The sequence below is a fragment of the Hemicordylus capensis genome, chromosome 3, assembly GCF_027244095.1.
Source record: "Hemicordylus capensis ecotype Gifberg chromosome 3, rHemCap1.1.pri, whole genome shotgun sequence".
NCBI lineage: Eukaryota > Metazoa > Chordata > Lepidosauria > Squamata > Cordylidae > Hemicordylus > Hemicordylus capensis.
Window position 1 is genome coordinate 325,417,530 of NC_069659.1, and position 12,316 is coordinate 325,429,845.

The 12,316-nt window shown below is 43.6% G+C and overlaps 1 protein-coding gene across 1 annotated transcript in view; it reads left to right on the top strand.

The window, feature by feature from the left end:
- KCNAB1 (potassium voltage-gated channel subfamily A regulatory beta subunit 1) overlaps positions 1–12,316 on the top strand; it is a 259,277-nt gene that overhangs the window by 184,287 nt on the left and 62,674 nt on the right. Inside the window, exons 5-6 of the mRNA XM_053307497.1 lie at positions 965–1,009; positions 4,054–4,098. Coding sequence (XP_053163472.1) covers positions 965–1,009; positions 4,054–4,098 — 90 coding nt within the window. The remainder of the gene's footprint in view (positions 1–964; positions 1,010–4,053; positions 4,099–12,316) is intronic.

The window sequence follows — 12,316 nt, forward strand, 5'->3', positions numbered from 1 at the left end:
TTTAATGGTTGTGTAAACCAGCCTACTATCTGAATAGGGCTAGTATCTTTCTGGGGATCTGATAAGAGGTAGCAGATCTGCTGACATGTAGGCTGCTCACCTCCACCTGTGCTCTTTATTTTTAATGAAGCAAATACTATTAAAACACCCTAAGTTTCCAACTCTCTCCTCTAAGGGAAACCAAACCCAAGAAGTGCTACAGCTACGCTTGAATTTTTCATCACATGGGATATGGGGAGCATACAACAATAGTCTAGAGCTCCAATCCGAGGCATCTTAAGCCATTTAGTTTATGCTTTGTAGCCAGATGATTTAGGTGACATTTTCTAACTAAATTGAAATGGCAACATTTTGCTCTCCACGGACACAATTTTTTTGCCGACGTATGTAGGGAGGAAATGGCATGATCAAAAAGAAGAAGCCATTGACTTGTAATTGACTTAACAAGTATGACATTTATGTTGCCTTTCTTTTCTGGACACAATGAATTGCTAAATTACAGCCCACTGCTTCATAAATTCAAAATGGAAAAGTCATAATCTGGTCATAAAAGATGCATTTAAGTGTGTTCAGTGGGGAAAGCATATCAAAAAATGGTGGGCTATCATCTGTTGGTGGTGTTTTAAGTTTAGGGTTCCTATGCATCAGGGGTTCTCAAACAATGGCCTGTGGGGATGTGGCTGGGGATTATGGGCACTGTAGTCCAGCAGCATCTGGGGACCCAGGTTTGAGAATCCCTGCTCTAAATGCCATGGGATGGGAGTAGATGACCCATTAAAGTAACCTTTCAACACTGTCTCCCTATGAAGTTATGCAAATGAGTAAAAACTGTTGTTGTGAATGAATGAATGAATGAATGAATGAATGGAACAGATGCTATAACTGTGAATCTTGATGATAAACTATTTTGGTTCCTTGTTTTTATGCTCAAAACATTTATCTTGTTTCTTTCTCCTTCCAACAGGGCCGAGGTGATTTTGGGAAACATAATCAAAAAGAAAGGTTGGAGGTAATGTAACAATTTAGCATCTAGTCCATGGTAGGCAATTTGTGTGGATGTTAGATTTGAGAGAACTAAATTCAGACCCACAGAACTATCCTGAATCTTTGGCTTGTGCTCATAAAGGTTTTGGAAAATTGACCTTAAATCTAGGCCTACTGCTAGGCAGGGGTGTAACGAGGCTGGAGTGGGCCCAGAGACAAAATTTTAAAATAGGCCCCTCGCTGATACATGCACACTCACTTCACATGTGACTTGCCTCTGGGGGGCCCCTCGAGGTGTGGGGGCCCCCAGGCAACCACCTCCCCTTGCCTAATGGTAGTTATGCCCCTGCTGCCAGGGTAGTGTTGAGATTCTTCTGATTTCCTGACCACAAGCAATAGCAGCTGTTTAGCTTCAGCCAAGCAGTTATTTGCTGATGCCATGTGGCAAAGGCTGACCTGGGGTTTTGAGGCCCTGCCTGTTCAGTGCCTACATTTTGCTCCAGTGTCTGCTGCTAAAGGTGCCATTGTTTTGGACAGGGCTATAGCTTAGTGACTGAGCACATGCTTTGCAAGCAGAAAGTCCCAGGTTTCATCCTTGGTATCTCCAGGTAGGGCTGGGAAGAGTCTGTCCAAATTCCTAAAGGGCTGTTGTTAGTTAGAGTAGATCAGGGCTGCACAACTTTGGCCTTCCTAAAGATGTTGAACTATGGCTCCCATCATCTCTGACTATTGGCCACTATGGCTGGGGATGATTTTATTTATTTTTATTTATTGTTACATTTATATACCGCCTTTCATTGAAACAATGATGAGAGTTGTAGTCCAGAAACAGCTGGAGGGCTCAATTTGTGCAGCCCTAGTTTAGATAATACGTGCAATACGTGTGGCAAAGAGGCACTTCTCTTCTGCCCGTATTGCCTCTGGGAGTTCACGTCCAGCTGAGTTGTTCGGGGTTGTGAGGGGACTAGTATCTGCTCCCCCTCCCTTGAACCAGAATTTGGAGTCATCAGTTACCCACTGTGATGTGTTTAAAGAGGGTTTTTTTCAGATAAAATCTCTCAGATTAGGGCCGACCTAGATAGGGACACCACAATTAATTTGATGTCTGAGCTAGAGGTGCCCAACATCTCCTCTTATGTGATTCAACTGGATCAGTTTCAGTTTGTGACACCTGAGGATGTGGACAAGCTGCTTCAAGCGGTGAGGCCTACCACTTGTTCGCTTGACCCTTGACCAACATGGCTTGTTCGATCTAGCAGGGAGGTTGTTGTAGACAGCCTGGTGGAAATCATAAATGCTTCTCTGAGGGAGGGCAGGATGCCGCCTTGTCTTAAGGAGGCAATCATTAGACCTCTTCAAGCCTGCATTAGATCCCTCGGAGTTGAGCAATTATAGGCCTGTTTCCAACCTCCCATGACTGGGCAAGGTAATTGAGAGGGTGGTGGCCTCTCAGCTCCAGGCGGTCTTGGAGGAAACAGATTATCTAGACCCATTTCAAACTGGTTTTTGGGCGGGCTATGGGGTGGAGACTGCCTTGGTCAGCCTGATGGATTATCTCCAACTGGGAATTGACAGAAGAAGTGTGACTCTGTTGGTCCTTTTGGATCTCTCGGCGGCTTTCGATACTATTGACCACAGTATCATTCTGGAACATCTGAGGGTGTTGGGGATGGGAGGCACTGTTTTACAGTGGTTCCACTCCTACCTCTCAGATAGATTCCAGATGGTGTCGATTGGAGACTGTTACTCTTCAGAATCTGAGCTTAAGTATGGTGTCCCTCAAGGCTCCGTACTTTCTCCAATGCTTTTTAACATCTACATGATCTGCTGGGAGAGATCATCAGGGGATTTGGAGCTGGGTATTACCAGTATGCTGATGACACCCAGATCTACTTCTCCGTGTCAACTTCTTCAGGAGCTGGCATATCTTCCCTAAATGCCTGCCTGGAAGCAGTATTGGGCTGGATGAGGGAGAATGAACTGCAGCTGAATCCTGAATCTATTGTGTGGTGTCAGAACTCTAGAGACGATTTTGATCTGCCTGTTCTAGATGGGGTCACACTTCCCCAAAAGGAACAAGTTCTCAGTCTGGGACTACTTCTGGATCCACACCTCTCCCTGGTTCCTCAGGTTGAGGCGGTGGCCAGGGGTGCTTTCTATCAGCTCCGGCTGATACGCCAGCTGCGCCCGTTTCTCAAGATCAATGACCTCAAAACAGTGGTACATCTGTTGGTGACCTCCAGACTTGACTTCTGAAATGCGCTCTACATGGGGCTGTCTTTGTATGTAGTCCAGAAACTTCAGTTGGTTCAGAATGCGGCAGCCAGGTTGGTCTCTGGGTCATCTCGGAGAGACCATGTTACTCCTTTACTGATAGAGCTACACTGGCTGCCAATAGGTTTCCGGACAAAATACAAAGTGCTAGTTATAACTGAGAAAGCCCTAAACAGCTTAGGCCCTGGGTATCTAGGAGAGCGTTTTCTTCACTACAAGCCCCACCGCCCGTTGAGGTCATCTGAGGAGGTCCGTCTCCAGTTACCGCCAACTCATTTGGTAGCTACACAGAGACGGGCCTTCTCGGTTGCTGCCCCAAGATTGTGGAATGCGCTCCCTGCTGAGATACAATCCTCCCCATCTCTGGCAATTTTCAAAAAACACCTGAAAACCCATCTTTTCACCCAAGCTTTCTCAGCTTCCTAAAAAAAAGGGGGGTTTTAATCTCTGGTTTTCTTTTACATTGTTTTTAAGTTTTTTGTATATGTTTTTAACTGGTTTTATGTTATTGTTATCCACCCAGAGATGAAAGTTTGGGGCGGTGGACAAATTTGATAAAATAAAATAAATGAAATAATACAGAGCTAGATGGTCCAAGGGTCTGACTAAGTATAAAGTTGTGCAGGTGAAGAGGTAGTTCCCCCACAGCCGCCCCCATTTTGTCTGCTTTGTGGATAAATTAAAATAGCTGCTACTTTAGGAAAGATGTAGGTTCTTTAAAGGTAGGCTGGGGAAACTTACTCCGTAACCTGTTTTGAAACAGTATTGAAATAGTAATATATTTTGTTTATTTAGGAGATCAAGTCTCGTCATTACAACAAAACTCTACTGGGGAGGAAAGTAAGTTTATTTTTTATTATTGTATTGAAAGCCGTATATCTGTGTCCGTATCTATAGAAAGATATAGATCTAAACACACACACACATTTATCTATAGATATATGCACATATATATTACATGATTTTGTACCCTCGAGGCAACTGTGTTACAGACAGTATCATTTGGTGAAATCTCAAGGATAATTTGTTGTCTTCTAAAAGAGCATGTTCTCAAACCCACATTTGCTAACAGAACAGGAATGTGGGGTGAACGGCACTTATAGATGAAGATCGGCAAGTAGGCAGGAGGGATGCTTCACCCATCCATGCCATGAATTCTTCCTTAAAATGCTCCCTGAGGCTGTATTTCCCCAGCTGTGCTTACTTTGCCCTCCGAGCTCAACTGGATAAAATAAATCTAAAACTGTCTGGGTGACATTTGCAGGGGAAATGTTATGCCCCCACCTCTTAATAGTCAGTCTTTCCCTTCCAGCCCCCACTGCATTATCATTATAAGGGGACATTGGGGTTGAGCCTCCTATTTTGATCATAATGCCTAGTTTCACCCAGAGGTGATCTGGAAATTTTCATTTTCTGGCTGAGGAAAGCAAAGCTCAGTTTAATTCTCCCACATTCTGCTAGTTTGTTTGTAATATAATGTGTCTGTTAAATATTGAGATATCTGAATGAAACTGTGATTTCACACAGTCACGACATGGGTCTGTGTTTTGTTTTAAAATGGAGAGGGAAATGCAAGAGATAATTGAATTGCAATTGAGAGCCAGTGTGGTGTAGTGGCTAGAGTGCTGGACTAGGACCGGGGAGACCCGAGTTCAAATCCCCATTCAGCCATGAAATTAGCTGGGTGACTCTGGGCCAGTCACCTCTCTCTCAGCCTAACCTACTTCACAGGGTAGTTGTGAAGACAAACCTAAGTATGTAGTACACCGCTCTGGGCTCCTTGGAGGAAGAGCGGGATATAACAATGTTAAATAAATAAATAAATAAATAAATAAATAAAATAATATCTACTGTGAAGACTGAAATATCAGAGCTTCTGAGTTGTATTCAGATCCAAATAAAAGCAGCATGCTTTTGACAGCTTTGCTTCATTTCCAGTCCAAAATGGGAGCCCTCCAAAACAGATTTATTTTTATTTTTATTTTATTTAACATATTTTTATACCACCCAAAACTTACGTATCTGGGCGGTTACTACAAGATAAAAACAAAATTAAAACATTAGTTAAAAACAAAAACAAGAAATTTAAAACACAACAATTTAAATTTTTTAAAACAATATTCTAAAAACAACATTAAAACAATCAAAACAATATCAGTTAATCAGATTGAAGTGAAGCAAAGCTATCTGAAGCTTCAACAAGCTTTAGGTCAGCTTTGACCTTCTTCAGATCCTGAGACAAGGAACAGAGATTTTCCTGCTGCATCTGCCAGTATTGAGGTACTGCAACCAGGAAATCAGGCAGTGGCGAGACCCTCTGACTCTGTGGGTCCCTTGTCAGGGGTTACCCTTCCTCATTCCTCACTCGACTTTTCAAGTTGCAGCTCTTTAGTCTGGTTGTTTTAAATGGCCAAAGCTACTTCAAAGAGAAGCAGCATTTTGAAGTGAGTAAGCAAATCACAATGTGCCATCAAACCACATCGGGGAGCCTTCCAGAGCACCAAAGGAGCCTCCAGTTGAAATCCTTGCTCTGTTGTACAGTCTTACTAGTTAACTTCTGTTTTGTAGTCTAAGAGAGGAAATTTCTCTTTATTTTTCATAATAGTAATATTTTTGGCAATCATATGCCAACTGAGGGAACATAACATTTTCTTTATTTAGCAGGGGGAGAGTAACTGGCCCTATCCACCCCCAGCTCAGTACTTCCAGTGACTGTTGCTGGTGTGTGTCTTATGTTTCTTTTTAGAATGTGAGCCCTTTGGGGACAGGGAGCCATCTTATTTGTTTGTTATTTCTCTTTGTAAACCGCCCTGAGCCATTTCTGGAAGGGCGGTATAGAAATCAAATTAATAATAACAACAACAACAACAACAACAACAACATGTGTATCAATTAAGAAGTGCCATTTAAGCCAACTACATAGATCTGGTAAACTGAAGAATTCTGTTTGCTTATGTGAACCAAGCCAACCTGGACCATGCAATTGGTTTCTCAAGCCCTGATCTCTGGGCCACCTCTATCATATATTCACTTAGCAGTGACATAGCAAGGTCTTCTCAGTGGTGGTGATTCATAATTGGAATTCCATCTCTGGGAATATCCATCGAGAGACTACTTTAAGCAGGCATTAAATACTTTCTTGTCAGAATTAGGTGGTGGCCACCCCCTAATTATTCTCTGTTCTCCTCCCACCCCCCACTACATATTTTACAAATGAGTAAAGTGCAAGGCTCCAGGATGCAAACTGTCTGGAACCCCTACTCTCCCACCCACCCACAACTTTCAGATTGGCTACTGGCTAATCTCTTGTTCCATAAAGCTTTTTACTGTTGTTTTCTGATGGTATTTTGATTGTTTGCTGTTTTACTTTTGATTTTTTAATGTTTTAATTTTATCTGTCTGATTGTTTTATTCTGTTTTGGTAGCTGCCCTGGGGAGGACTTGGTCTTGAAGGGCAGGGTATAATTATTTTAAGTAAATAAATACGCAGCTTAATTGGAAACAGTTAATGGCTTACTTGACCAAAGAATGATCTGCTTTTTATGACAACTGAAAACGGTACATGAACAATGTCAACCTTCTTATGTCTTTGAGCTTCGCTTCTAACATTATCCTGAAAAGTTGCAAACAGGTTTTGTTCTCTGGTATTGATATCAGCTTAATTGCAGAGCCATATGTTTATATTTTATTTAAAACCTATGAATAACGGATAAAAAGAGGAGACTTGGAAAACTATCAGCATTCAAGTAATCTGTCAACATCCTATTAGATCATAAATAAGCCCGTTGCCCAGGTGCAATGCATTTAAATGTAAAATCATTCATTTGCAGCATGTCTCTAATATGCAAAAAGCAGTTTGCAAAAATAGATCATTAAAACAGGCAATTCAAGATAAGAGAACAACATCCACAGACTGGCAAAAGTTGCCTGACAAAGTTCTTATTGCTTAACCAGTTAAGTCCCATTGGAGGTGCTTATTGTAGTGGCTTAGAATTTGAGGGATGCGTTAGAGCTTCCTGCGCTGGATGGGGCTGCACTTCCCTGGAAGGAGCAGGTACGCAGCTTGGGAGTACTCCTGGACCCAGGCCTCATCCTGGTATCTCAGGTGGAGGCTATGGCCAGGAGCGCTTTCTATCAGCTTCAGCTGATTCAATAGCTGCGTTCATTCCTTGAAGAGGACAACCTCAAAACACTGGTGCATCAGCTGTTAACCTCCCAACTTGACTATGGCAATGCACTCTATGTGGGGCTGCCTTTGTATGTAGTTCGGAAACTTCAGTTGGTTCAGAATGCGGGAGCCAGATTGGTCTCTGGGGCAACCCGGAGAGACCATATTATGCCTGTCTTGCAACAGTTACACTGGCTGCCAATATGTTTCTGGGCAAAATACAAAGTGCTGGTACCTTTAAAGCCTTGAACGGCTTAGGTCTGAGTTATCTTAGAGAGCGCCTTCTTCTGCACGATCCCCACCGCACATTAAGGTCATTTGAGGAGGTCCGTCTTCAGTTACCACCAGCATGTCTGGTGGCAGCTCAGAGCCGCTCTGAGTCTCTGTAGCTGCTCCTGGGCTGTGAAATGCACTCCCCGCAGAAATCCGTAACCTGAGTTCATTATTGGCCTTCAAGAGAGCCCTTAAAACCTATCTGTTTGGCCTGGGTGCTTTCCAGATTAGACCTTGCAATGGGGTCACTTCGGATCTCGGAAGTGTGCTTTCACACTTCCTGCATTGTGACACCGCAGTCCCTACAGGGACAGCAGGGTGCTGTTCACATTGCCAATGCCTCGTCTTGATTTTAATCACTGCGATATAGAGCTAGGACGTCGCATATCCCACTTAAGGAAGTTGCTGTTTTGCGGGGTTGTTAGTTGCTGCAAGACTGCTCCCCCTGCTGTTTACGTTTTCAATGCAACTTGCCTGAATGGAGGCATTTTGCTGCTGTTGAGCAGCTAGGCTGGAAATGCCCTGGCCTTCCAAGGTTTTTTAACTGTCAAGTTTTTAAACTGTCAAGGTTTGGCCTGATTTTCCAGGGTTTAAAAAACTGTTTTAATTGTTTTAATAATGGTTTTATGTGGTGTAACACTTTCAGAGGGATGTAATCACACAGCCTTGGCGCCACTGCTCTAAAGGTCCTGCTTCTGGAAGCTCCAGTTCTAATTTTCAGCACTGATGGAAGGAAAAGGAGGGTGTGGTTTCAAGAGCACAGCAAGTGTAGGGGTTGATCAAAGGGGACATAGGCTCATATCCTGATTAGATTTATTCAAGGAAGTCCCATTGAAACTAAATGGGCAAGTTAGACTTCCCCGAGTAAATTTAGTCAGGATGTCGATCACTGTCCTTAGCTGTGTGTGTTCCTAGCTGTGAGGGTATTTAAACTTATAAAAACAGCACTTAGAATTGATCCAAGAAGCATCTTAGCAGCCAGTGTAGTGTTATATTCAGCTTAACACAGGCTGAATATGTTTGTGCCTCCCCCAGAATTCATAAGTGGCAAGCCATCTATTGATTTCAGGGGAACAAAACAAACATGCATTCAAACCAAATGTAGCCATTTTCTCCCTACCATGAGATTTATTTTTGGCTATTTGGGGCGGATTTGTGGATCCCTGCTTCACATTTACAAGCTGCTCCCATAAGGTTCATGTGGGACTACAGCTGGTCAGCACACATGTGGAAGCACCATTCATACCACCACATGGAGTCTCTCCATGAGGCCACTGTGGTTAATCAGATGTCAGTGCTCTCTCTTCCCTTTTTGTGCCATGCTTTCTCCATACATGCTAAGGGAGGGAAACAGATTCTCGATTCTCAAGTGGAAGAGGACAGCCACAAGATTAAGGATGTGTGTGCAGGATGATGCACATATAAAGATATGCCTCTCGAAGTAATGAGCACTTCTAGTAAATTCACATAACAGCATTTTCCCAGATTCTTCCCTCCTTACCATTGTCCCTCCCTCTATTGTTTCTCACTGGCTATTATAGATAGTAAGTTTCTTGGGAACAGGGACCTGGCTGGGTTGCCTACATAAGTCTGTCAAGCGGGGGTTCCCAAATCAGCGTACCAAGATGTTGTTGGACCGTTCCCATCATCCCTACCACAATGCTCAAAAGTTTGGGCCAATGACCAAAGGGTTCTCAAATATGGGTCCCTGATGATGTTGGTCTACAGTTCCCATCATCCCCAGTCACAATGGTGAAAGACCATTGGGGGCTGGGTATGATTGGAATTGTTGTCCGACATCTGGGAACTCAAGTTGGAGATCCCCTGCTGTAAGAAGCCATGTAAATGGGTGGTGCAGTGCTCCTACTAATAGTAGTTGTAGTTGTAAATCAGAATTGACGTCGATCCTGCACTCTGTTAAGCTGTTTGGGAGCAGGGGCCCATCCGTATTTCCTAAGTAATTCTTTAAAGAGCTATGTACAGAGATGATAAAGTCATAAGCAGGAGTAAATCAGAATTGGCTGCACTCAGTTAAGCTGCTTACATTCCATTGATTTCAATGAGAGTTAAGCAGCCTGACTGGATGTAGGATTGTTGACACAATGAAACTCAGTTCCCTTGAATTAACGCTCCCCCAAACTCAGCCAAAGTAATGCATATTAGGGATGTCCAAAAGGTTTTGACATCAAAATGTTTTGACTCAAAACAGGCCATTTGGAGTGTCTTGAGCATGGAACAAAATGCCCTTTAGTTAAGGACCTGTTTCAAGCTTGGAACAAAACAACCCCTTTTCAATTCAAAATCTTTTGATGTTTTGAGCACCATTTTGGAGGCCTGCTTTTCCCTTGCTGATTGTTTTTCTGGCACTGGTTTACAACTGGCTTGCAATCTCCTTGCTTCTTTGTAGGCTTCAAATCAAGTGTTGTCATGAGCAACTGTGCCCTCATTGGCTGGTGGGAGGGAGTGGACAGCCCAATGGAGTGAATTTCGAAATGTATTTTAAGAGACTGGGAGGCAGAGAGGGAAAGGTTTAAAAATTGTTTTAAATCACCTGCTTGCCCATTTCTTTTATGAGTTGGGTGATAGGTAGCACCCATCACGCCCTACAAGCCAACCCACTTTGGTGTCCTCCCTAGGAGCTACCCATGGGGAATAATGGGGTGTTTCAAGTTTCTCCATTGTTCCCTATGGCCGAAAAACTCAAAGCGTTTTGAGGTTTGTTCCATCAAAACAACTAGGTCAACCGCTGTTTTGACTAGACGTTTCGGCCGTCTGTGTTGTGTTTTAAGCTAGAAACAAAACACAAAATCTGTTCCGTGCACATCCCTAGTGCATATGCATCCTCTGTAATACTCAGCAGGAAGAGGGGACGGGATGATACTCAGCCTTTTCCAAAATGACTGCTTTTTATTTAATGTGGAGAGTTTAAAATATCTGTCTGACCCATGGGCATGAGCTCACATCGCTCCCTGCAGTGAGGCCAGATCAAAAAGACCATCTTGTTTAAAATAAAATGGGGCCACCTCTGCCTCCGTGTTGAACTAAGTGAAAGAGAATTCATTCTGTCTTTCGCCCTGTCATAGGTATGCTGTACAAATTTTGCTGGCTAAAAATTACCTCTGATGTGCTGAAACCAGCCTTTGAACTAGAGCCTAAATTATTCAAAGTTGTCTAGGGTGTGCTTTAAAAATTCTTCCTCACACACACAAGCAGTACAAAGGAAATGAATTCCTATTGTTGTGAAGACACTGAGCATGAATCGCAGGAGACAAGCGAGCTTCTGTAGTGTATGTTTTAGGTTTTGGACTGGTACAGTTATGGCCCTCAGTTATTTTAATTCATTTCTTACAACAAATAAGAAATTATTTTATTTTAGCTGCTGGAGATACAGGCAAAGCCAAGGTATGAAAAGTCTAAATGCAACTTAGAGGGCGAGGAACAGAGCCAGGATTGAATCTGAAGGATAAAAAGAGGAGTCAGGGTAGAATTGAGGGAAGTATTAGGGAAGGAAAGCTGGTCTTGTAGGAAGCATGAATTGTCCCCTTTGCTAAGCAGGGTCTTCCTTGGTTTGCATTCAGAGAGTGGCTACGGGAAGAGGTGTCATTAGGCCCAGATTCCCAGATGCAAGTCCAGCCTCCTCACTCCCCTGGAGGGCCCCAGCAGCATGCTGGCCAGTGGGCAGTGCCAGGAATCTCCTCCTCGTGGCAGGCAGTGACACGGGCTCCACGATGCCTCCCTACCCAGCACACTGACACACTGATTCTGGCCATTGGGAGACTCTCTCCCTGCATGAGGGCAGGATGTTGCTCCTCTCTTTTCCTCCCCAACCCAACCATCAGCTGTTTGGTGGGTGAGTGGGGCTAGCATGGAGGACTTGAAAAGCTGGTGTGCCATGTGGAAGTGATAACTTTGTCACCCTCCACACACTCCCATAGGTTTGAGTCTTTTCCCCTGCAAGATCTCACTGGCTGCTCACATGCCCAACAGGCACCTTGCACAATGTCCACAGTGCCACCTTCTGGCTAGCTTTTGCTTTCCATGAATAAACTTTTTGCCGATTCATCAGAAAAGTACTAATGAAAAGGAATGGTTATTCATGGAAAGCAAGAGCTGGCCAGCACATGGCATTGTAGAAATTGTGAAAGGTCCCCGCTGGGCATATGAACCGCAAGTGAGATCCTTCAGGGGGGAAACCCACAAGCTATGATACCTCATAGATATACAAAATGCCTAGAGTCACAGAATACCATGCTCTGCCATGCTGACCACTCAAATGGCAGCCACACATGCCCAGAGGTTGGCTGAGCAGTGGGGGCAGAGCAGTCTCCCTACAGGATGCTGCTTAGCCCTGCCAGGCTTCCCGCAGGATGCCGGGTGCCAGAGGTGGCATTCACCCCACCCTCACCACCAACCACCCCCATAACTGCTGTCACCAGGGGAATGCTTGCAAACTGCAATCCCGTTTTACTCCTAAAACATATTTTACTATATTTTACTACTAAAATATAACATTACTTTTTTTTTGTATTTGAATATAAGAATGTAGGTATGATGGTAGAACCTTATGTTTGTCCTCTTACTATCTATTTTTTTATCTTTTGTTTGTTTTAGCTCTAA